The sequence below is a fragment of the Gracilinanus agilis genome, chromosome 3 (genome assembly GCF_016433145.1).
Source record: "Gracilinanus agilis isolate LMUSP501 chromosome 3, AgileGrace, whole genome shotgun sequence".
In the NCBI taxonomy this organism is placed as follows: domain Eukaryota; kingdom Metazoa; phylum Chordata; class Mammalia; order Didelphimorphia; family Didelphidae; genus Gracilinanus; species Gracilinanus agilis.
This window is the reverse complement of record NC_058132.1, coordinates 252,797,446-252,824,791: the sequence shown is the minus strand read 5'-3', so window position 1 is coordinate 252,824,791 and position 27,346 is coordinate 252,797,446. Positions and strand designations below refer to the sequence as shown.

The 27,346-nt window shown below is 39.1% G+C and overlaps 1 protein-coding gene across 1 annotated transcript in view; it reads left to right on the top strand.

Annotated features, from left to right (window-relative positions):
• LOC123242218 (myosin-IIIb-like) overlaps positions 1-27,346 on the top strand; it is a 413,600-nt gene that overhangs the window by 56,802 nt on the left and 329,452 nt on the right. Inside the window, exon 6 of the mRNA XM_044669803.1 lies at positions 5,933-6,078. Coding sequence (XP_044525738.1) covers positions 5,933-6,078 — 146 coding nt within the window. The remainder of the gene's footprint in view (positions 1-5,932; positions 6,079-27,346) is intronic.

The window sequence follows — 27,346 nt, the reverse complement described above, 5'->3', positions numbered from 1 at the left end:
TTAATTAGACATCAGTCTAGAATATTTGTTGTCCAGGGTCATCTATGAATCGATAAGCATTTATTGAATGTCTGCCATATACCAGGCACTGTGCAAGAAGATGGAAATATGAAGATGAAAAAATAGTCCTTGCTCTCAGGAGGCCTACTTTCTCTTGGTGGAGAAAACATGTGTGTGTGTGTGTGTGTGTGTGTGTGTAACCACTAGGAGAGCTTGAAAAAGATTTCATTTGTGCTTTCCTCCCCCAGAGAGCTGGTTGTTAAAATATTTACCAGCACACACCAGGGCAGATTGAAAAGTAATTAATTTTGTTCTTAGGAATATATTTTTGAAAACTATAAATGACTTCCAAATATGTCTCTAGTTAGAAGGGGATCCTCTCTCTTCCATTGGGAAGGACACTGCTTTTTCCCATGTGGTTCCCAGAGCTGTCCAGCACTCATCATGCTATGAGCAAAGAAAGGGTCGTAAGGGAAGGGAAGCAACAGGGTTAACTCGAGGTGTCTATAAGAAAAGATCATAATAGGAAAAAGTTGAGGAAGGTGATAAGAATAACAGATGATGGTTTATACTTTGTGTATCTGTATATCACTTTACCCATACCTCCTCCCCCACCTTCACTTTGATAGTTACTTTGTTCTTTGGGGGAAAGTCCTAATATACATGTATATAGTTATTATAACATTTTTGTGTTATCAAAAAACTAGAAACAAAGTAGATGCCCATCAATTGGGGAGTGACTAAAAAAATTATGATATAGAGGCAGCTAGGTAGAAAAATGGATAGAGTGCCAGGCCTGGAGTTGGGAGGACCTATGTTCAAATCTGACCTTAGAAATGAACACTTTTGTGATACTTTTGATTCTAAGAAGGTAAGAGTTTAAAATAATTATGATGTGCATATCTAATGGAATCTGGCTTTGCTATAAGAAAACATGAATATGGTGAATACAGAGAAGCATGGGAAGACTTATATGGACTGATATAAAATGAAGTAAGCAGAACTAGGAAAATAATATACATAAAACTCACTAGACTATAGAAGGAAACAACAACAATAATCAAGTAGCTTAAACTAAATGATGTGGGTGGGACAGCTGGGTGGCTCAGTGGACTGAGAGCCAGGCCTAGAGACAGGAGCTCCCAGGTTCAAATCTGCCCTCAGACACGTCCTAGCTGTGTGACCTTGGGCAAGTCACTTAATCCACATTGCCTAGCCCTTGCCACTCTTCTGCCTTGCAACCAATACTTCTGCCTTGCAATCAATCAGTAGTATTGATTCTAAGATGGAAGGTAAGGGTTATTATAAAAAAAAAAAAAAAACTAAATGATGTTAAATTATGCTCACCAAACATGGTGTCAAAGAAGAGCTAGAGAAGGGTATTCCTTCTTTGCAGAGGTAGGAAACCCTCCATATGAGAACTGCATATAATGTCTGACTTTTTGGATATACTGTTGTTTTTTAAAACTTGCCTATTTTTGGATTTTGGGAGAGTATATACTAAGAAATGCAGCTGGTTATTCTGTGAGCATCTTGAGGGAAGGGATTGTCTTTTGCCTCATTTTGTAACCCCAGTACTTAGCATGGTGCCTGGAGTATTATAGGCGCTTAATGAATATTTCTTGACTATGATTCAAAAACAAAAGTGCCAACAAAAATCTTTTTTTTTTTAAGCATTACTCTTTGGGAATTGGGGATGGAAATCTATAATGTATATTAAGCCAAAAGGCTCTGTGGCTGAAGTCATCACTGGAAGAGGGACAAAATCTCATTTGAGAAGAAAGAAAAAAGCCCTCAAATTGCCAAATGGAGATAAGATCACAGCTAGGGGAACAGTAAGGCTCTCAAGAGATAAGGTGGGATGTCCTAGTGACAAGGGAAAGTAACTTTTCATTCTATCTCACAGGTGGATGATTTCTTCTAGCCCTAGATAAATTGATGTCTGCAAAGAATAATTAGGGGGCCAGTGGGGTGGCTCAGTGGATTGAGAGCCAGACCTAGAAATGGGAGGTCTTAGGTTCAAATCTAACCTCAGACACATTCTAGCTATGTTACTCTAGCAAATCACTTAACCCTCATTGCCTAGCCTTTGCCATGCTTCTGCCTTAGAATCAAATATAGTATTCTAAGATAGAAGGTAAGGGTTATTAAAAAAAAAAAAAAAAAAGGTATCATCATTAAGACTTATAAAGAAGCAAGCCATATGGATCCCAGAGCTAGACTGGAAGTTTCAGGAGACTTCCATTCTCATTCTGGCTCTACTTTTAAATAGCTATTTGACCTTGGACAAGAAAGTCTATTCCTTTGAGTTTCATTTTTCTCATCTGCCTAATGAGAGATTGTGACTAGGTGATGTTTAAGGCTTTTTTAGCTTTAATATTTTGTGAATCTCTGAACTCCACCTTAAAAATTTATGATTTGAGTCTGTATAAAACCAGAATATGGACATAATTGGGCTTGCTAATCCATGCCCTCTCCATTTCCCATGAACAGCAACTCTGCTTTCCAAAAATCTTCCTTTTCTGTATTGTAGCAGAAGTCATGAGCTAGGGACCTTTCCTCAGAAGCTCTGACCCCATCCATCTGAGTCTCTTTTCAAAAGCTGGCAGGTCAATGGTATTAATTGTACGGTGCATGTCTTTCACTAGCAACAGGAGCAGAAAGGATCAGGGCTCCTTGGTTTTACCAGAACAGTGCTGTATGCCTCCAGCTACTATTTCCAGCATGTGCCAACATTTTCTTTTTGGCCTGGAAGAAGAATGTTTCACACCAGATAGCCCCAGGTCCTCAAATAGATGGGTGAAATGTTTAACTTCAAATAAAGGTACCCAAAGCACCTCCCTGCCCCCCATCTCCTTCCTTTATCCAACATCTGATCTTCCCCAGGGCAATCTTTGCATTTGTCTCAGGAAACTCATGGGAATATAACTTCCCTCTAAGATTTAGTGTTCACTTAATGATGACAGAGGCCTAAGAACTGATACATTTAGCATCATTCTGCCTCTGTAACTTTTAGTCCCAATCACTGAAGGGGCAACAGAGAGGGCTATGCTGCTCAAGAAGGAAAAAAGTCAGGCATGGGTAAGAAGAGTCGGTATTTGAGGAAATGGAATATTTTTATACTCGTTATGTCATGGGCCAAAGATCAGAAGCAATATGGTGTAGAGAAGAGCATGCAGGATTGGGAATCATGAAGACCTGTGTTCAAATCATCCTTTTGATACAATTATATGATTATTGTTGGTTTTTAGTCATCTCTAACTCTTCAAGACCCTATTTGGAGTTTTCTTGGTAGAGGTACTGGAGTGGTTTGCCATTTTCTTCTCCAGCTCATTTTATAGATGAGGAAACTGAGGCAAACATGTTAAAGTGACTTATTGAGGGTCACACAGCTAGTAAGAGTCTGAGGTCACATTTGAATTCAGGAAGGCCTGGGGTTCTATGAACTATGGCGCCACTAAGTGTCCGTACTTGTGTGGTTCTTTAAGTCTCAGTTTCCTTCTCTCTAAAATGGGAATGGTAATTCCTATAACACCTCATAGGGTTACTGTGGGACTCAAATAAGATGATGTATGTAATAAAATGCTTTGCAAACTTTTAAAGCACTGCATAAATGTCAGCTATTATTTTTATCATGAGAAGCAATACAATATGGAGGAAAGAACACTGGATTTGGAATGAGAAGATCTAGGTTTTAGTCTTGGTTCTGCCCCTTAAGAGGTAGATGACTTTGGACAAGTTGCTTCTACAAGCTTCAGTTTCCCCATTTGGCAGTAATTTTACTTGTCTGGCACAGTTATAAAACACAAGAGAGAATAATATTGAAAAGCTCTTTAAACTATAAGCTTTAATTATTAATGTTCGAGAGTGGGAAACATAATAGAAACTAGCCATGTTAACCCTGCTTAAAAACAACAAAACAAAACAAAAAACAAACAAACAAAAAAAAACTTTATTTTCCATCTTAGTCACAACTCTAAGACAGAGGGGCAAGGGCTAGGCAAATGTGACTTGCTCAGAGTCACACAGTTAGGAAGTGTCTGAGGTCAGATTTGAACCTAGGTCTTTCTGACTCCAGGCCTTGTACTCTATGCACCTCAGTGCCTCTCAGCTAGCTTTTGACAGATGAAGGGGCTAGGTCTCAGAGAGGTGACTTGCTCAAGGACATAGAGCTTATGGAAGAGTTGACATTAGCTGTTGGCCCTGGCTGATCTAGGGTTTTTATTGGGTAATTCAAACACACTTGGAGGCTCTGGGAAAGAAGACAATTTTCTTTCAGATAAATTTATTATTATTATTATTATTATTAGTTGTAGTAGTAGTAGTAGTAGTAATATTTGGTCGAGATGTGTTATTTCATTAATAGAGGAAATTCTACAATTTTGGCGGGGTAATATTATCTACCAATCCAGATGGGCAATAGATCTCTATTTTTAGAGGATTGCCAAAACACTGAGAATTTAAGTGTTATAATATTAATTTTAATATTATTAAATAGTATTTTATATTAATATATTTATCATTAATAATAGCATTAATAATATTAATATTAACAATACTGTTATTAAATTGTTTTTCAATCATGTCAGACTCTCCCTACCCCCATTTGGGGTTTTCTTGGCAGAGATACTGGAATGGTTTGCCATTTCTTTCTCCGGCTCATTTTATAGATGAGGAAACTGAGGCAAGTAGGTTTAAATGATTTGCCCAGGGTCACATAGCTAGTGTCTGAGGCTGTTCCTGATTCCAAGTCCAGTGCTCTAATCACTAAATCAATTAACAATCCCATATAACGCACCAATAATAACTAATATTTATATAGCATTTACTTTGTGCCAGGCACTGTGCCAAGCACTTCACAATGTTTGCCTCAATCAATCCTTACAACAATGCTGGGAGGTAGATGCTGTTATTAATTTCATTTTACAGATGAGGAAATTTAGGCAGAGGTTAAGTGACTTGCACAGGGTCACACAGTTACTAAGTATTGGAGGCTGAACTTGAACTCAAGTTGCCCTGAATCCACTGCCCCATTTTCTCTCTCTCTCTCTCTCTCTCTCTCTCTCTCTCTCTCTCTCTCTCTCTCTCTCTCTCTCTCTCTCTCTCTCTCTCGTATTATGTGAATAGGGACAAATGTACACTCACAGATATAACATCATTTATTTATTTATTTATTTATTTGTTTTTAAATTGAAAAAATTTTAAACCCTTACCTTCCATCTTAAAATAAATATTGTGTATTGGTTCTAAGGCAGAGGAACAGTAAGGGCTAGGCAATGGGGATTAAGTGACTTGTCCAGGGTATTACAACTAGGAAGTATCTGAGGTCATATTTGAACCTAGGACCTTCCATCTTCTACTCCTGGCTTTCAATCCACGGAGCCACCCTGCTGCCCCCAGACATAATATATTTTTTAATTTTATTATTATTTTTTTAAAAACCTTACCTTCTATCTGGGAGTCAATACTGTGTCAATACACAATGCTCCAAAGCAGAAGAGTGGTAAGGGTAGGCAATGGGGGTCAAGTGACTTGCCCAGGGTCACACAGCTGGGAAGTGTCTGAGGTCAGATTTGAACCCAGGACCTCCTGTCTCTAGGCCTGGCTCTCAATCCACTGAGCCACCCTGCTACCCCCAGACATAATATTTTTTAAAAGCAACAACATGGATATTTTGGGGCGAGCCTCAGGCAGCCAGGCGGTCCCATGTTTTCTTTCCTTTTATAAGTCAAGGAATACACTGAGTGGTGGAAGTCAGTCATCTTTCAACGAAAGGAGTCAGTTTCCTCTTCCTTTAGGAATACGAAATCCAGGAAGCCTGGGCAGCAGAGAGGAGGCTATGATTGACAGAAGACCTCTAGTGACATTGAAGGGGGGCGTGGCCTCGCGCCCTGGGAAGGTTAATGTCTCACGTCCTGCTTTTGTCTGATAGGTCATTGCTTGCGAACAGCAGTACGACTACTCCTATGATGCTCGCTGTGACGTCTGGTCCCTGGGGATCACGGCTATAGAACTGGGGGATGGAGACCCGCCCTTGTTTGACATGCATCCTGTGAAAACCCTCTTTAAGATTCCAAGGTACGGCGCTAGATGGCTCTCTTGATTCATTAGTTTGTTGTTGGGGGGGGGGGGGTTGTGTGTGAGAGTCTAGTTACCAGGATGATAAATATTTCATAAACAATTTGCCTCTGAATCCTAAGAAAGCTTCATTGGAAAAATTATTTAAAAACAACAACAACTAAAAAAAAAAACAGAAGAGGGGAAAAAACCGAGAATCCACAAGGAATAAGAACACTTCGTTGAAACAATTACTTTCAATCCTTTCTTGATTTTCTTTTTTCCCCAAAAAAGACTCTAGATGAAGTTCTGGATAAAGGCATTTATTTCTTGAGGAACTTTTATTTTTTTAATCACATAGTCATGAATTTGAATATTATTCAATTTGAATGTTATTTCAGTATATTGGAGAAAAAGTATGGGAGAGATACAGAGACAGACAAGAGACAGAGAGACAGAGATAGAAAGCAGAGTCAGAGAGATAGAAAGGGAGACAGACAGAAAGACAGAGAGACAGACAGAGAGAGAGAGTCAGAGAGAAAGAGAGAGAGAGAGAGAGAGAGAGACTGTGTGTGTGTGCATGTGTGTGTGTGCGTGTGTGTGTGTGTGTGTGTGTGTGTGCTGATATACTATTTTTTCCCAGGCAAGCAGCCCATCAGAAATATTTTAGAGGGGCTTCTAACTCAGGTCTGGGATGGATTGGATGGCTTCTGAGGTGTCCCCCAAATCTAGTATTCTGTGAGCCTGTGATAAACTTCAATCATGATCTAGCTTACCTTATCTGACGTTTCAGTGAAGGCAGCATCTGTGGAGAGGAGTCATCTGTGGAGTGTGTTTAAATAGAAATGTATTTTATACTGTCTATTTAATAGGGGGTTGTTCATGAGCCTGGTTATGTGGCTAGCAGAATGTTTATTTTATTGTTTAGGTCTGGTTTTTCTTCAGAATTGGGCCTCTATCTGGGCAGCTCTAAGGGTTTTAGTTACTGGAAAGGACTGGGGAGAACAATAAAAAGCTGCTATCAGAGGACCTAGTCCTAGGCTGGTTGCTGATTGACATATATTTATGTCTTCCACATTTCATTTAGGAAGGAAGCCTGGGGGCTGGCTGATAGCACTTTAAAGGCTTTAACAATACAAGTGTTTGACCTTTCCTTATCTGCACAATCACATAGTTATCACAGGCTTTCAAAATTTCCCTTGATTGCAATTTGCATTTCTGATTAGGTCTATTTATATGCAGATGAGGCTCTCTAGCCTTCTGCGTCATAATGTTATCTATGTCTTCTACTTCCACTCACCCCAGATGGGAACAGCCACCCCTCTCCAGAAATAATTCAGGCCTGAGCCTCTTCTCCTTGCCTTTACACTAGGATAGGAAGGGTTATGTGGCAATTAAGGGAGCAAGGGAAGCTTGGGGTTTATTTACTTAAAGAATGGTCAGGAGAGTATAGACTGGCAGGTAGGTGTCTCAGAAAGTACAGGGTTCAAATTTGGCCTCAGACATGTCCTAGCTATGTGACCCTGGGCAAGTCACTTAACCCCAGTTGCCTAGTCCTTAATACTCTTCCCCTTTGAACCAATACTTAGTATGGATTCCAAGATGGAAGGTAAAGATTTAAAAGCAAAAAAAGACTAGCCAGTCTCTAAGGCAAATAGGTACATTTCCTATTTTATTAAAGTGGAGTTCAGATATTTGGGGAAGGGGAGGAGATATCTAGGTGGGGATCATTCAGTTTACCTTTTTGGAAATGATTATAGTCTAACTTTTTAGTATTCCCAGTGTTCTTCACTAGGATAAAAATTATTTGAGGGAAGAGATTGTTTTCTTTTTGTCTTTATATTTCTAGCATCCAGCACAGTGCGTGACACACAGAAACCCCTTAACAAAAGCTTCTTAAATCAGCAGCTGGGGATGCAGCCAGATGGCTCAGTGGATTGAGAGCCAGGTCCAGAGACAGGAGGTCCCAACTTCAAATCTGACCTCAGATACTTCCTACTGTGTGACCCTGGGCAAGTCCCTTAACTCCCATTTCCTATCCTTTACCATTCTTTTGCCTTTGAACAAAAACAAAGTATTGATTCTAAGACAGAAGGTTTAAAAAAAAATCAATGGATGAATGAATGGTTCATGACTAATTCAACATATTTATTATACTCTTACAATGTGGAATGCATTCTCCCAGAAGCTGGATCCCATTACACACTCACATGGTCTAATAAATAATCCACAGATCCTATCCTTATGGTGTTTACCATCTATCCAGAGTGATAAGCTGACAATTCTTGTTTCTATTAGGTTTAAGTTTTTTCAAAGTAGGCTTTCTTAATAACTCCTTGATGTAGGCAGTATTATAAAGGTGACAAAAATCTGTGTTGAAAGGCAGTTATATTGTTGGGATAGAGTCAGGATGACCTAGGTGGGAGTCCTTTTTCTGGTAAACACTACCTATATAACCATGGGAAAGATTTGACTTCTTAGTGGTCTAGGTAATGTTCTTAGACTATAAGTGGTACAGTGGAGAGTGCATGAACTGAAGATAGGAAGACTCAACTTTGTAAGTTCAAATCTGGGCCCAGACACTTACTAGCTGTTTGTCCCTGGGCAAGTCACTTAATCCTGTTTGTCTTAGTTTCCTCATCTGTAAAATGAGCTGAAGGAGGAAATGACAAACTACTCCAGTAACTTTGCTAAGAAAACCCCAAACAGGGGTAGGGAGAGTCTGACATGATTGAAAAACTATTTAACAACAGCAAAAAATCAAAGAGCTGTACTGATAAAAGGCATTTATTACAGAGGAACTTCTTATATCAGTGAAATCATAGATCTAGACCCTCCCAAACCCCACAAGTATTTGGAGGGCTATGACTTAAACATAGATAGTGTTAGACCTGGGAAGTGAACTGAGTATAAGAGCTGATAAAAACAGCAACACCTAATGAATGGCAGGAAAAGCGCCAACCAGTAACACCTGTTAAATGATGGGAAGACCCACGACCAGTAACATCTGTTGAATGGATGATAGGAAGAGTCCAGCCTGGCCCAATTCCTGGAACTCAAACTATATATAAGCTGGCTAGGCCCCTCATTCAACATTCCATTTGCCTTGGAGGCTGTGGGACCCAAGCTTGAACTTGCAATAAAACAGCACCTCTTGCTTTTACATTATCTGGTGTGCCTTCTAATTTGGGAAATCAGAACCGGGCCAAACAATAGAAAGTAAATTAAAATAGCTGGTCTTGATGTTAGGAAGAGTGGGATTCAAGAGCTGCCTTTGACACATACTGACTGGCTCTGGGACCATGAGAAAGCCACTTCATTCTTATGTTTCAGGTGACTCTCTAAGACAAAGTCACAGAAGAACTGGGGTTCTATAGGTAGAGGCAGTGTCCTACAATAATGCAAACACAGATTTGGTTCACCCTGCTCTCCTCACCTCAAAGCAACAATAAAGACATTAGAGGAGTACAAGGTACATCTAATGAGATTATATTATAGAATAATCCCTTCCATTTAGGGTAACTTGTTATATATGTGTGTCTCCTGGTGGAGATGCCATCCCAGGCTTATCTCGAAGGGTGCCAGTTCCTACATGTTTGATATAGAAGGTGAGGAAGATTAATGTATTTCAGGTGTATATAACAGCTTAGATAAACTAAATGTTTATGGCTTCATCTAAGAGAAGGCCATATTAAGCAGGGTGTGTGTTTTTTCCAAGTTTTTTTATAGATAGCTATTAAAAGGCTTCCTATTCCACTAATACACTGTTGGTAGAACTGTGAACTAATCCAGCCATTTTGGAGAGCAATTTGGAATTAAACTCAGAGATCTAAGAGGCTGTCTAATCTAACCTGTGCCTGACCAAGAATCTACAACATACCTAACAGGTATAAAAAACTAACCTTTCCTTGAAGACTTCTAGAGAAAGGTCTTCACAAAACTGATTGTTTGGTCAGCTCTGATTACTAGAGACTTTCCCCTTACATTTAATAGATAGTCCACTGATGTCTGAACGTATCATTTCTGGCATCACTGAACTCAGACAAACACCATTCCTATCTTCTAGAAAGGAGCCCAGCCCAAAAGCACTTATTAAGAGCTTTGTCTGTGCCTGATGCTGCTATAAGTCCTCAACAGATCTCATAACCTTATTGAGCTTTATATTCCATAAGATTACACAGCTAATCAATGACAGAACTGAGAATGGAAGCCAAGTCCCCTCTAGTATAACCTTTGATCTCTATTCAGTTCTAACAGATGCTGGTAAGATCAATCCATCAATTGATCAATCAGTAATTATTGAGCACCTACACTTTTGGGAGGTATAAGTAATTCTTAATCCTAGATGTTAACAAGTCCACTTTGAATTTGGGGAAACATAATAATTAGGTTCTTATAATCCATCTCTATTCACATATTGCCCACTGCTGAAGAAGTGCCTATAATCCCTAGCCAGGAAAGGCAAAAGATTTAATAACAAACCAAAATATTCTGTTTTGGATTTCCTTTAGATGGTGATGCTGAACCTTTTAGAGCCTAAGTGCCCAAACTGCAACCCTCATGTTGCATGTGAGCTGCCACCTTACCCCAGACAGGGGAGGGAGGAAACCAAGTGGGCAGAGGGTGGTCCCCTCCAACATGTGTGCCATAGGTTTGCCAATACAGTCTTAGAGGAGTTGCCTACATTTCTTTTCCTTTTCCTTTTCTTTTCCTTTCCTTCTTTCTTGGAATCAATACTGTGTACTGGTTCTAAGGCAGAAGAGCAGTAAGGGCTAGGCAATGGGGGTTAAGTGACTTGTCCAGGGTCACACAGCTAGTAAGTGTCTGAGGTCATATTTGAACCAAAGACCTCCCATTTTTGGTCTGGCTCTCAATCCACTGAGCCACCTAGTTGCTCCCTGCTTTTCTTTTCTTAAAACCAGCTGATACAATCATTCTCATAAAATCAGTGATCTGACTGAGCAAAAACTCACCCTAGATCAGGTTAATCAATACTGAATGGGTCAGGTGGTGGGGACATTAGCTTAGGAGGGCCAACATATATTTTGTTTTCTAACTCAAGTGATTTGTTCTATTGTTTAGTCTCAGTGCCTTCATATTGCTCTCAGTGATAGATTCAGACCATTATTTGCCACTGGCCATGCATGAACTAAACTCTGAAGTCAGTGTCCCATTGTAGACCAGTCATCTTTCTCCTTGGCTAGAGAATAACCCAGTAGATAAAATCAACATTTAGCTCACTGTTGCTTCCAATTATGAGCAAAGCAGCACTTCATTTGTTGGTTGTTATTTTAGGTCTGTTTGCTGTAATATGTGCAAATATGTGTTACGGTGTTGATTTTTATGGCCAAGATCTTCTTCAATTCCCTAGGATGACTTTTTAGTCTAAAGTAGAAAGAGATTTGCCATGATGTTTGACCATCCCATTCTATGGCAAAATAAAGCACCAATTCCCTCCTAAGTATGTGCCATTAACTCCAAGTTATTTACATGAACAGAGAAATCTAAATGGATAATCCTTGAACCATTTGTACTTGGCATTAGAATATATATCCCAAGTTATTTGAACATGACCTTGTTTAATATTCTGTAAATAAGCTACAAATCAAATAAAGGAACTTGGCTGTGAAGACCTTTTTTGCAAAGGGCTTCTATTTGACTTCTCCTAGTAATATATTCTGAGCTGGGAGTAGGCAGGTCATGCCCAGAACCAGCCTCAAGGCCTTTCTCAAACCTTCCTGAATTAGGGAAAGGTGGTGAAATGCCCATGTGTGAAATGAAGGGGTTGGAGTAGATGTTCTCAAGGTCTCCTCTAGTTCTTTTTTTAAAATTTATATTCTTTAGAAAAATTTTCTGTTTACATGATTCATATTCTTACTTTCCTCTTCAAACCCCCCCCCCCTTCATAGCTTCTCCCCCACCCATAACCGATGCGAATTTCCACTGGCTTTAATATGTGTCATTGATCAAGACCTATTTCCAAATTGTTGATAGTTGCATTGGTGTGGTAGTTTCGAGTCTACATCCCCAATCATGTCCACCTCAACCCATGTGTTCAAGCAGTTGTTTTTCTTCTGTGTTTCCACTCCTGCAGTTCTTCCTCTGAATGTGGGTAGTGTTCTTTATCATAAATCCTTTCCATAAATCCCTCAGAATTGCCCTGGGTCATTGCATTGCTACTAGTACAGAAGTCCATTACTTTCGATTTTACCACAGTGTTATCAGTCTCTGTGTACAATGTTCTTCTGGCTCTGCTCCTTTCACTCTGCATACTCTAGTTCTTCTGTTTTGTTTTGTTTTTTTTTGGGGGGGGATTTCTCACAGAGATGCTAGTTGAATATAAAATGAGAAACCCAGATATCAAAAAGCTAGTAATTAAGGAGAGTACTTTTTAAAGGCACTGTCAATAAACTGGAGACCAAACTCTCCTGGTTGAGAACAATCTTGCCTGTTGGGAATTCCTGTTTTCTTTTCTCTTGGTGTCTGTGCTTCTGTGTGCCTCTCTTACTCTGTCTTTTGCCCTGAAAAATAACTTCTTCACATATAAAACCTATCCATTAGTTAGCAAGACAGTCAGAATTTGACATTCTCACTGACACTTTTGCCCCAAAGATTCCTGTAGGATTTTGGATGGTAGCCAGTCTGTTGTTATTTGTCCCTGGCAATTTAAAAAGAGGAAAAGAAAGTGTAACCAGTATAAGTCCAAGATCTGTCTAAATGCCCTTTTAAAACAGTACAGTTCTTGCCAGTTTTAAGCTGCTAAACAGAGAGTTCTCCATATTTTGCCTCTTTCCATTGGGGATCCTTTTGAGCTTTTTTACAGGTTATCAAGTCTCAAAGAACTTGGGAAATGACCTGGACTGGACATACTTTTCACTTATAAGAAAATGATTCTGTGAGATTTCCATGTTCTAAAAGCCAATGGAGGGAAAGAAATATAATTATTTTGGTTTCTTGGCAACCAAAGAATATTCCCCTTCTTTATAGGTCTTTGGCTAATGGTTCCCTTCCTCCCTCTCTGTCTGTTGCACCTCTAAAAATGGAGCAAAACAAATCAGTTGTTGCTTATTATGGGTACACCATAATATATAATTTCCTTATATAAGGAAAGTGAGTCTGCTATTATTAGCATTTATCTGGGACCAGGCACCAGCAGTAGTTACCCAGGGTATCTGTACACATTGATTAGTTTCATTTCATTCATTTATTATAGAAAGAAACAGATATTTTCAAGGATCCCAATAGTAATATTTTTGACTGAAGGTGAATTTAGTTGTTCATTCATTCACTCATTTGTTCTTTTAACAGCTATGTATTAAATGTTTACTGAGTTCCTAGAATTACGATGGGAGTTATGAGAAATACAAAGATAATTAAGAGTTCAAAAAATATAGAATTCAAATCTAGTAGAGATAGATACCACATGATATATATATATATATATGCACACACATATACATTTTTAATAATTTTAGAATAAATAGAATATGACATAATTATCCTCCTAATCACCTATGCTTATAATGTTGGAGCTATCTTTGACTCTTCCTTCTCTCTCTCATTCCCCCACACCCAAGTTCTATCCTTTCTACATCCATCTGGCTTTTCTTCTTCATTCCCACTGAAATCTCTCTAGTTTAGATCTTCATCTCTTCTTACCTAGACTAATATAATATTTTAGTAGATGGTCTTCATGCCTTTCTGCAATTCATTTTCTATATCTCTGCCTGAAGGCATTTTGATCATATTATTATTCTTTGACGTTTCCATATTGACCAAGTATAAAATATAAATGCTTTACTCTAGTATTCTAGGCTCTTTACCACCTGGCTTTAACCTGCCTATCCAGCCTTATTTCATACTTTTCTCCTTCATACATCCTTCATTTCAGTCATACCACTCTGTCCCCTACTCTTATTATCTCTTCTGGTGCCTTTGCTCATCCATTCTTCATGCCTAGAATGTAAAGTCATTTTTGGCTCTAGATCCTTTTGTTGACCATCCTTCTTTCCTTTGATACCCTGCTTGGATGCTATATCCTCCAGGAAGCCTTCCTTGATCTTCCCTCCCTTATGAAAGGGATTTCTTCCTCAAATTGTTTATACCATATTGTCTGGACTTCTCGTTTGCAATTACCTATGTTATTTGCATATATGTTCTTCCCATTATTAAATTGAAGACATAAGAGTAAGACCAGTCTTTATATTCCCACTACTTAGCATAGCTGATAATTTAAGTCCTTACTAATTGCTGAATTTAATTGAATATGAAAAAGCATAAGCGATGCAAAGGGTTATGTGAGATTTGACCTGGGATAAATCAGGAAAGGCTTTCTGGAAGATATGTCCTTTAATTGGGCCTCAAAATATAGGTAGGGTTTCAACAGGCAGAGATGTGGCACATAGCCTTATGTTTTGTGATATTATAGACTAGCATAAGATGCCTGGAAAAAGTGATTGTTTGGGTTTGATGCACAAATACTTGCTGAAGTTAAAGCTCTTCCCTTTCCCCCACTTTTAAAGTTTAGAATATTTTTCCATAGTTGCATGATTCATGATGCCCCCCACCCCATTCTTTCCTCCCCCTCCCCCCTGGAGCTGATAAGCAGTTCCACTAGGTTATACATGTATCATTGTTCAAAACCTATTTCCATGTTATTCATATTTGCAGTAGAGTGATCCTTTAACATCAAAACCCCAATCATATCCCCATCCAACCATGTGATCGACCCTATGTTTTTCTTTTTTGTTTCTGCTCCCACCATTCTTTCTCTGGATGTAGATAGCGTTCTTTCTCATAAGTTCTTTGGATTGTCCTGGATCTACTACAACTAGTTGTTGCTAGTAGAGAAGTCCATTACATTCGATTTTACCACAGTGTATCAGTCTCTGTGTACAACATTCTCCTGGTTCTGCTCCTTTTACTCTGCATCAATTCCTGGAGGTTGTTCCAGTTCACATGGAATTCCTCCAGTTCATCATTCCTTTTAGCACAATAGTATTCCATCAGCATCGGATACCACAATTTGAGTCATTCCCCAATTGATGGACACTCACCCATTTTCCAAATTTTTTACCACCACAAAGAGCGTGGCTATCTATATTTTTATACAAGTCTTTCTCCTTATTATCTCTCTAGGATACAAACCTAGCAGTGGCATGTCTGGATCAAAGGGCAGGCTTCTTTTAAAGCCCTTTGGGCATAGTTCCAAATTGCCCTCCAGAATGGTTGGACCAATTCACGACTCCACCAGCAGTGTATTAGTGTCCCAATTTTGCCACATCCCCTCCTACATTTATAACTTTCCCTAAAACTCTTCCTTAAATAAGATTACTCCTGTCTCTTTTTTTTTAAACCCTTGTACTTTGGTGTATTGTCTCATAGGTGGAAGATTGGTAAGGGTGGGCAATGGGGGTCAAGTGACTTGCCCAGGGTCACATAGCTGGGAAATGGCTGAGGCCGGGTTTGAACCTAGGACCTCCTGTCTCTAGGCCTGACTCTCACTCCACTGAGCTACCCAGCTGCCCCACTCCTGTCTCTTTTACTTGAGAAATTAGTTTTATGGTTAGTATCAAGAATGGTATCAATTAAGAAACTAGAGGGCAGAGACCTAGACTAATCAAAGTCATATCCAAACATGAATACTCATCTCCTTCTTTCCCCACCTTTAGGGACAACTAATGAATGACTTGAAAATAAAAACAAGTATGTTTTTCAGGATCTGGAGCAACTAACCTTTGTCCTCTGATTTAGAACACCAGGGCAGGATAGAGACCTATTGACTCCAGATCAGTCAGTGAAAACTGCTTGAGGAGGATCTGATTTTGTCACAAGCAAAATAATTTTGGAGCATTAAAAGTCTGTTGAGGAAAGAAGGTGATGATTCATGTTGATCATTTTATTCAAACCATTAGTTGTACTTTCTGTGCTGATGCAGAGCATGGACTATCCAGCTGCTTTGGGAATCTGGGTGTCCTTGCCTTTTGCTTCCCATCTAGTGCCAGCCAAAAATATGTCTGTGGGAACTTTGGAAATCTCTTTTTTCTCTTCAAGAAAGAGGGTGAAATGAATCAATGGCTAGCTTAGAAGTTATCTTCTCTTTTTTTTAAACCCTTAACTTCTGTGTATTGTCTCATAGGTGGAAGACTGGTAAGGGTGGGCAATGGGGATGAAGTGACTTGCCCAGGGTCACACAGCTGGGAAGTGTCTGAGGTCAGATTTGAACCTAGGACCTCCCATCTCTAGACCTGACTCTCAATCCACTGAGCTACCCAGCTGCCCCCGGAAGTTATCTTCTCTTATGTGATTTTGGACACAAAACTTCTATATACATGGATAAAGTGTTAACTAGTTACAGAAGGCCAAAAATATCTCTCCTCCTCTATTCCCAAATCTCCTATTCCAAAGGAACATAATGTTTCATGGACCCCTAATACCAGTCCCTGTCAGGACAATCCTTACAGGATTTAGAGGTAGGAGATGCTGACAGACCAGAATGGATGGTGTTTCTGGATTTCTCTGTGTTCTTTATGTATATATATGCAGGCAATATCCAACTGACAGACCAATTGTATTTCAATAATTCATTTGTAAATCAGTAGTTTGTAGCTCAGAACAAATATTACCATAAAAATGATGCTGATAAATTATAGGCATTGTTATGGGGAATCATGTTTTCTCAACCAAAAATCAAAACACACAGTCTGACAAATGATATTCCTTTTGCAAAGCCTTATTAAAAGGACATTCATTTTTGTGTTGTAAGAACTATGTTAAAAATTGAGGTCAAATGGTCACTATATTTTGGAGAAATTGTGCTATTGGTCCTATGCCCCAGATATATTATGGTGTTAAAAAGACTTATGAGCTAGGCTGAGAACCTGGTCACTATGTATAACATAAATTTTTAGCAACTACTTTACTAAAATAATTTTAGAATGTTTGCCATTTTTAAGTTGGGGGTTCTACTCACTGCCAGATTCCCCTGCTTCTTTAGGTTTGCTATCAGCAGGACTCAGCAGTGCCCATGTGGGCCATATTGAGCCACTGACAAATCTAAAGCATAGTTTTCATTGAAAGAAAGAAATAGAGAGCAAAGATGGGAGAGGGGGAGTGGTATGCAGTAGTTATGATGGTTAATATGTTTGGGGTTATAGATTTAAAGCCAAAAGATACATTAATGGTCAGCTAGTTCCACCTTATCATTGCATCAATGAGGAAACTAGAGCTTAGATAAGTTAAATTACTTGTCCACAGTCATTACAGATCTGGAATTTGAACCCAGTTCTTATGATTTCAAATACAGTGTCCACGGCATTGTTCAATGCTCTCTACTACCCATTCTTATTTGGAAGCCAAATCCCTGGTCAGAAATTTCACATAAAATAGGGTTTTTTCTTGTGTTTTTTTTTTAAACAAAGGCAGGTGAGTGATAGCAATAGAGAATGTGGATTATATAATGTCAGAAAATAATTATTGAAAATTGTACTGACATGTAGTGGGGGGGAAGGCAACTGTTCTTGTTTCCTTTTACAGAGAGATGTCATATTGTACACAGGGGATAAGATCAGTCAACTAGCATTTATTAAGCACCTACTAGGTGCCAGGAGCCATAGAAAGAGCTGGGATGAAGGGGAGGGTAAGGTTATAAGCCCAGGTAGTGGCCAACTGTGAAAAAAGGGAAGAAGAAGATAACTGGCAGAACTGATTCATGAAAGATGTTTAGTTTTAGACTTTAATCTTAGTTGATGAAAAGTCTCCAAGGTAGAAATATTCTCTAGGCAGCCAGTGTTACAGAACTGTGTGTGTGTGTGTTTGTGTTTGAGTGTGTTTGGAGGAGGGGGATGGGAGGGGCAAGATAACAAATCTAGAGATAAATATTTGAGATTATAAAGCATAGAAGCAAAGAGATTGTCACTGAAGAAGTGAGACAGTCCAAGCATCAGTCAATCCATTGAAAGAGTATAGAGGGGGGAAAGCAAGAGCCAAGGGGATTAAACTCCAAGAAATGTGCACAATAGAGCTTTCCTAATCCTAAAATTTCTAATTCACCAACTAAATGATCTCCACAAAGAAACCAGTTATTTTACTCTGCTCCTCAGCTGCAAGAAGATAGCAGCGATTGGGGGGAGGGGCATTTCAAGTCATCAGTGATTGCCTGACAATTAGAGAATTATCAACCAGGTGTTTTCCTTTAGGACTATGGATTATGAGGAGAAGGAAGGAAAACTAAGCTATCTTTGATGTGATGAGCCGAGGGCTGGTTTAATGGCAAAGGATGTCTGCCTGGATTTGCTCATAGACTTCTGGTTTCCTTGCTAACACACAACATTTAGCTCCCTGTCTCTCAGGAACCCTCCCATCCCCAGCATTTCTCCTAAGGCAGGAGGCACTAGAATAATTGGGATCGTTTAGCACCTCCTTAGTGCCCAGCATTAATATAGTTCTGATGATTCTGCAGTGAAAATGTGGAATATCTTCTTAAGAGTCTCTCCTGGGGAGGCTCCTAATTCCACTTCCAGCTTCTTTTAATGTGATCTGTTCAGTATTATTTAGGCAGTGAAGCCTCTCCTCTCTGCCTTGCATTTTCTCCAAGGATTGCTGGTGGGGTGAGGACTTTGACACTCCATTTCCTTGGATAGCTGGAGGCAGAAGGCAGAAGTGCCCCAGAAGGATCCCCCTTCTGAGGAACATATTTGGTGATTTTTTCCCCCTCCACTGAAGTAGAGCAGCTGGGGCTATTGGTGCATGCTGAGGTGGTGCTCTGTGCCTCCTGGGGTCTGGAAGAGTGGGAGGGTTCAGTGCCACATGGCCACTGGCTGGGAATGAGTTGACAAAGCAGAATGGGCTGCCAGAACCTCTAATTCAGTTCCAGGCTCTGTAAAATGGTACCCAATTAGATTGGAAAGGTTGGTCACTATCATGAGTCATTGATTTACTGTTGCACAGATGAGTAATACAAGGTAACCTGTGGAAGGAGAGGGCTCTAACAACTGGGATTATTGGGAAATGCTTACTGTAAGAGGAGACACCTGAAGAAGATAGGCATGCTAAGATGTGGAAGGGAGAATGAAGTGCACGCCAAGCATTCAGGACAAATTATACAATGGAATAAAGTGATGGGACAGCATGATGACCTAGGGGGCTGGCTAGAATATAATGGGAAGCGAATCTGGAAAGTTGGAGGAAGGAGTTAGATTTAGAAGGATTTAAATGTCTGGCTGAGGTTTGCATTTTGTCTGAGAAGAACACCAAGCCACTTGGAGGTACTTAAACAGAAGAATGATGTAGTCAGACTCATGAGAGCTGTAAGGTGGATGGATTTGAGAGGGGAAAGGCTACGAGGTTGTTAGAGTTATCCAGGAAATGGCCAATGAGAAGGTCTGAAGTAGGGTAGAGAATGAGCTTTTGGTGATTTCTGGTAGTAATGACCTATGTAGTGGTTATAAAGCATATATTCTGTATTTTTGTTGCTGCTGTTTGAGGCTCCCCATTAGCACATATACTCCAGAGAGTTTTAAGGGCCAGCATCCTCTAGTTGGAGGAACCCTGGACTTGAGTCAGCATATCCCTGCTGCTTAATAAGCTATGTTAACTTTTGACAAATGATTTTACCCCTTTGAACATCATTTCCCTCATATTTAAAGTGAAAGGATCAAGCCAGATGATATTTAGGGTTTCTTTCTACCTCCAACATTCTGTGATCCTTTGGAAATTGACTTCCCTCCACTCTAGAGATTTTGCACAAAAGGAGTTAGGCTGAGGAATTAGATTTAGGAATTTCATGTATAATATGTGTGTCAGTCAATAAACCTTTATGAAATGCCTACACTGTGCCAGGCACTGTGCTAAGTATTGGGGATAAAAAGACAGGCACAAGCTTGCCCTCAAGCTTGCTGTCTAATGGAGGGTACAACATACAAACACTTATTGACAAACTACACACACACACACACACACACACACACACACACACGATAACTGGGACATGATCTTCAGAGGAAAGGCACTAGTTTTAAGGAGGATCAGGAAAGGCTTCTTATAAAATTTGGAATTTTAACAGAAACTTTTGGGAAGTCAGGAGATGAGGAGGGGTGAGAATTCCAGGCATGTGGGTCACCAGTCAGTGAAAATGTCTGGTGCTGGGGCTTGTATGAGGAGCAGCAAGGAAGCTAGTGCCATTGCATCTATCTCAGAGTATGTGATAGAGATTGAGATGAAAGAAAGAATGGAAAGATAACAGGAGCCAGGTGGTAAAGGGTTTTGAATGCCAATGACAGATTTTTATATTTGATCCTAGAGGTAAGAATAATAATATTCTTATTATGAAAAAAACAACTGGAATATGTGTTGATATAGTGATATGGTCAGCCCTGTGCTTTAGGAAAATTAATTTGACAGCTGAGGAGAGGATAAACTGAAGTAGGGAGAGGATTGTGGCAGAAAGACCAACCAGCAGGCTTTTGCAATAGCTTGTGCCCAAGGTGATGAGCATTAGCACAAGGCTGGTGGCTACATCAGGAAGAGAGGGGGACATATTCAAAAGGGGTTAAGAAAGTAAAATTGACAGGATTTAACAATAGTTTGGATATGGGAGATCAGGGAGACTAAGGGGTCAAAAATGATCTCTGGATCTCTGGGAGAGGGAGCAGGTGATGTCTTCAATAATAATAGAGAAATTAGGGAGCAGGGAGGGTTTGGGTAGAAAGAAAATGCAGTTAGTTTTGGATATGATGATTTTAAGATGTCTGTGGGCCATCATTTAAAGATGTTAAGTACGCAGTTGCAGAAGTGAGTCTGTAGGATAGGAGAGAGGTTAAGGCTGGATAGATTTCTATAATCATGAGCATAGAAATGATAATTGAATTTATAGGAGCCAAGGAAGTCAACAAGTGAAATAGAGGATGAAGAAATAGGGACCAGGACAGAGATCCTGGGGAATTGACACTGAAGATCTGGACAGGTAGAAGCAGAATCAAAATGGAGTAAGTAGTGTCAGGGAAAGCTAGAGAGAAAGAGATGATCAAGGAGAAAAGGGTGATTTGCAATCTCAAAGAAGTTAGAAAAGATTGAAAAAGACCATTACGTTTGGCAGTTAAGGAATGTGTGTATGCATGTGTGTGTGTGTGTATGTGTGTATGTGTGTGTGATGACCCTGTGATTTAATCAGCGTAGGTAACTCCTAGTGAGAAAACTTCTGGTGCCAAAGCAAATCAGCAAATAGATTTGGAGAGTTGTCTGGGGATATTGAAAAGATAAGGTCATACAGCCAGCCTGGAGATTGAATCCAAGCTTTTCAATCTCTGTGTCAGTTATGTTATTCTGCTTTTCAAAAAATCACAGTAGAATTATTGATACTTTCAACAAATTTTTTAGTTGAATCTATAGGATTTTCTATATTTACCATCATATTAGCTGTGAAAAGAGAGTTTTATTACCTACCACCAGTAAGCTTATTTCCAAAGGTGAGTAGGGAAAAAAGAAAAGAACCTATATGATCTAAAATATTGATAGCAGTTTCCTTTGTGGTTGCAAAGAATAGTAAATTTAAGGGATGCTGATCATGAACAAGATGTGGCATATAATTGTGACGGAATACTACTGTGCCATAAGAAATGGTAAGCAGGTTAATTTTGGAAAAACAAAGGAAGGCCTACATAAAATTATAAAAAAGTGAAATACATAGAACCAGGAGAACATTATATACAGTAACAGAAATATTGTTTGAAGAATGACTTGTATATATGTACACCTCCAAAGAAGAAATAGAAATAAGGAAGACATAGTTTTATGTATACATCTTTTTGCTAAATGATGCCTTCTCTTATGTTGTTATCATAACAAATAAATATAAATATGAAAAAATAACAGATAACATTTTAGCAGTCTAAGGTTTGGAAAGCACTTTGTATATTCTGTCTTGTTTGAGCCTCACAACAGCCTAATAAAGTAATATTATCCATTTCAATTTCAGTAAATCAATCAATAAAAATTAATAATATTAAGTACTTATTATACCTCAGGCACTGTGCTAAGCTCTGAGGATAAAAAGGGGCAAAAGAATCCCTGCCCTTACAATCTAACGTGGGAAACAATATGCAAACAAATATATACAAAGTTATACATACAGGATAAACAGGAAATAATTAACAGAGGAAAGGCACTAGAATTAAGAGGAATTGTGGAAGGCTCCCTATAAAAGATAGGATTTTATTCAGGACTTAAAGGAAGCCTGGGAGATCAATATTAGGAGAGGAGGAGGGAGAGTGTTTCAGGTATAGAAGACAGAAAAATATCCCTGAAGTTGAAAAATGGAGTATCTTGTTTGTGGAACTGATAGTAGACCAGTATCACTGGATGGAAGAATATATGTCAGGGAGTAAATTCTAAGACTAGAAAGGTATGAGGGGGCTAGGTTATGAAGAACTTTGAATGCCAAGTAGAACATTTCATATTTAATTCTGGAGATGATAGGGAGCCACTGGAGTTTATTGAGTGACATGATTGGATATACAATTTAGGAAAATCATTTCAGTGGCTGCATAGAGGATGGGTTTGGGGGATGGATTCACAGTGGTAGAAACTGAAGTGACTTGTGCCTGGTCATTCAACTAGTAAGGATGGGAGGTGAAATCTGAATTGTACTCTAAGCCCAGCCCTCTCCCTACTTCAATACACTGCTTCTTAAAGTTGCTCTTATCCTGTGGGCAGAGCTGAATTGGATATTTGGCTTCATAGTGTCTTTGGTTGTATGTGCTGAGTAATTTATTTGGTAAGTGGTATAATCATCACCTGCTTCCCTGCTCCCACACGCCTCTTACCCTGGCAGCTGGGTCCACTTAGCCAGTATATAGTCTGGCCCAGACAATGAGGCCAATTCTGTTCCTTGGCAGGGGGAGGGGGATTCTAAGGAGCTCTGGTTGTAACTCGCTCAATCAGCATTGAGTTAGCTTTGCTGTTGGTTTCCTTACTCAGTTCCCTTGTGAGTGATCCATGGCTTATTTTCCCCATCCCTGCCTTATTTCTCCTCTTCTTCTGTGACTAAGGTTCTGTCTTATATACCAGTTTCCAGGAAATGGGATTATGCCTCTTTCTTCATTTTACTTGTGACTTTCTTTTGATTTCCTTTTGATTAAGTCCCTTCAGCTTCTCTGGTTGGGTTCCTTTGCCTGTTTTCAGAGTCTCCTAGTGACTACTGTTTTATCCCTCAATCTCCCAAGTGACATGATTTCTTAAATATTAGTCTCATTGGGATCAAGTCTTCAGTATTTACTGCCAGACCTTAGTAATGTACCAACAGGTTATCTGGACCTCTGCTATTTGTCTTCTATACCCCTACTTGAATACATAACCTGGATCTAGGATTTGCTTTGGAACTTTTGCTAATAGAACTCATCCTGGTTGTCTCTTCCACCACAGACTGATGTCCTAATTCAGAGAAAGGGTTTATCCATAGAATAACTAGACTCTGGTTTTGATCTTACCTCCTTCCTTTGCCTGCCCATGAACACCTGCTTTGACATTGGGGTCTTACCCATCTGGGTTTACCCTGTTCTTTCATTGCCCAAATTCTGCATCTTACAAGTTGTGCTTCATACTTCAAAGATCTATAGTTTCATTAATAACCACATGGGTTCTTTCCATCTCCTTATCTCCTGGATGCCTGACAGAGAAGTAATTAGGGATTGGGGAATGGAATGGGGAAAGGATGTGTAAGTCACTCACCATTTTTTCTTTAACCATTTTTAACTGACATTTCCTGGGAAACCAAGAGGCAGGTGGATGCTACTTGGCTAAGAGCCTTCAATATCCTTCTAAATAACAATAATTTACATGTACACAGCTTTTAAAACGTTTAAAAAATGTTTTCCTTACAAGTCTATAAGGTAGGTAATATATAATTGTCCCCAATTGACATATGGGCAACGGAAGCTCAAAGGGTTATATAATTTGCCAGAAATCATGAAGCTAACAAATGAAGAAGCTATAGATAGCTGTTGGGTGATTCAGCAGAAAAAGCTTTCAACCTAGAGTCAGGAAGATATGAGTTCAAATCCAGCCTCAGGTACTAGGTTTTTGGTCCTGGGCAACCTATTTAACTCTTTATCTGCCTCAGTATCCTCATCTATAAAAGGAAAATAGCAATAGCACCTACCACCTAGGAGTACTATGAAGATAAAATGAGATGATATTTTAAGTACTATATAGGTACTAGCTAAGTTCCAAATCTGTGAGCTGAACTAAGACCTTATTCCTAGTTCAGTACTTATCCAGCTTTCCCATGCTAACCTCTCTTAGCAGCTGGAAAAATGTGGGCAAATACTCCATCCTTAGTCTGACCAATGAGCCTGCCTTCCTACATATACACACACCAAGAGGATACTCTAAGGAAGGGAGAAAGTAAGGAGGGAACAAAGGAAAGAAAGAAAGAAGGAAGGAAGAAAACAATTATTTATGAAGCCCTACTATGTGCCAGACACTGTCCTAAGCTCTTTTTGCAGGTCAGTTGCTTTTTCAATGAAATATTTCATATTTTCTCCTATTTTTTCATTTGTTTGATTTTGTTTTATTGTTTCTTGATGTCTCGTTAAGTCATTAGCTTTTATTTGCTCAATTGTAATATTTAAAGACTGAATTTCTTCCAAGATCTTTTGATCCTCCTTTTCCATTTGGTCCAGTCTTCTTTTCATATCACTCTTTTCTTCATTTGATTTTTTGCCTCTTTTTCCAGTAAGCCAATTCTGGTTTTTAAACCACTATTTTCTTCATTGGATTTTTGTGCTTCTTTTTCCAGTTGACCAATTTTACTTTTTAAGCTGTTGCTTCCCCCCCTATTTTTATTCAAACTGCCTTATTTGATTTTTTAATTCCTTTTTGAGTTCTTCCAGAGCACGAGCCCAATTTCCAGGTTTTTTTGAGGTTTTGCTTGTAGTTCATTATATCCCAACATCCTCTGTTGGTTCTGTTCTCTGCTTTTTTCCCCCATAGAAGCTTTCTGTGGTTGCTTTCTTTTTATGTTGTTATTTAATAATTCTTCAGCCTTTTTTTGTCTGTGGACTGTAAACTCTCTCCTCCGCTAGTTTACTAGGTTAGGCCGGTTGAGCTAATATGCTCTGGGGCTAAGTCTTTAATGCAGCCAACCACTGAGGCCCAAAGGTACCCAGCCAGATGATATTATGATTACTAATAACCTTACTAAATCAGATGTATCAAGGAACTATTTAGTAGCTCAAGTAACATAAACTATTAGGCCCATTCCAATTTACCCATGTGCTCATTTTCCTGACTTTCATACAAATCACAACCTTGAAGAAAATTCAGGAACTAGATGGAAAATGAAAATGGATTTTACACTCATCATCTTTCTCTCAAGTTCATATTTATGAACAGAAAAAGAGTGGGTTGTAAACTCAGTATAACTCTTGGATCAAGGAATTTGGCATTGGCCTTGGAACTATCCATTTCTATCTGGCTCAGCTTCCTACCCCACCACTGTCTTGAGAAGAACAAAGGAGAAAATTAGTTGGGATCCATTGATCTTTGGATAAGAAGTTCATATATGGCTTGTAAAAGCCCTCTTCCTTTCCTTTCAATTCCCACTCTTTTTTGATGACTTTCACATGTTGGCACTCATGGGACTGTTGGAAATAAAAAGAGCGTGGGGGAAACCTTCTGCTGTAGCCAAATATGCATATCAACAAGGAAATAATTAGCTGGTTTAGAAATGAGTATACTTTCAGAATAAGACAAAAAAGAAAAAGATTTCTTCTCCTAGCTGAAAAGGAACTAAAATCAGCATATAGGGGGCAGACTAACATTTCTGAAAGGAATGACCTAAGGAAAGAAATGTTATACAAGTACAATGAAACATTTACATATTAAAATTGTATTACTTTTCCCTGGATATGTGTCGGTGTGAGGTCCTAATAGAAGAACAACTTTTGTCTTCTAAATTCAGGAACAGTATTATAAAGAGAGGTAAAATTCCCAGATTAACCTTAAAATATTTAATTCTGCATTTAGATAAATCATTGTGCTAATAGTACCATGGAATCTAACAACCACTGACTTTTCTTTTTTTGTCTAAACCTCTTATGTCAAGAACTCCCTATAAAGAAAATCCCTCTACCAAGGCAGATAGACAACTGATCAGCAATGAATAATCTTAGAGAGTTCCATGGGGCCCTGAGAGATTCATTGACTTGCTTAGAATATCACAATCAATAGTTTGTCATTGGGGGGAACAGTCTCTGCTCCCTTATCTCCCCCCTTCCCCAACCAAGGAACATCCCATCTTACTGAATGAATAGAACTTTCCTTGACTTTGACCATTGTTATTGTAGAGATGGGGAATAGACAAAGACTGGGGAAGAGTCTTTGTCAGTGATTGTTCCTTTGGAGAATAGGGATGAGGTTGAATAAGGGAGTATTGGAGAGAGAATGTGGTAGTGGAACCAGGGGACAGTGGCAAGATTATATCTGAAGTGACTTTCACTGAGGTGGGAATTGTGATGCTAAGAGTGTCAGGGAAAAGTGAAAAGCAGAAGCTGTAGATAATTTATATACTCACACCCACATGTATGGCTCTATAACAAGGGTAGTGGAATTTAGGAGGGCTAGGTTTAAAGTAATTAGAGGTAATAGGTCAATCACAAAGAGTCATAGACAGTTGGCTATGCTTCAAGGAGTCAGGGATAGTTCAGGCAGAGTATTAGTTCCCTGAGAACTCTTAGTCTAATATTTCACAATTTAAATAAAAGCTTACTATGTACCCAGCATTTCTTTAGGTGCTGGACAATGTTCTAAGAATAAATAAATTATTGTCCCTGCCCTTGTGGAACTTAAATCAAATAAAGGGATACAACCTAGGCAATAATAAACATAATGCAAGTATTTGCATGTGTGTATAAACAAATAATAATAGTTTGCACACTTCTCTCTCTCTCTCTCTCTCTCTCTCTCTCTCTCTCTCTCTCTCCCTATATATATTTATATAACTTTAATGCTTGTAAACTACTTTAGAAGTTTTAGCTCATTTTATCCTCATAACAACCCTGGAAGGTAGGTAAAATTATTATACTTCATTTTATAGTAAAGAAAATGGGCCAGGCAGAGGTTAAATGACTTGTCCAGTATCATGAAACTAGTAAGTGAGGTCCATTTTGAGCTCAGGTCTTCCCTACTCTACTTTCTCCCTCCCTTCCTCCCTCCCTCCCTTCCTCCCTTTCCTTTCCTTTCTTCCTTTCCTTCCTTCCTTCCCTCCTTCTTTCCCTCCTTCTTTCCTTCCTTC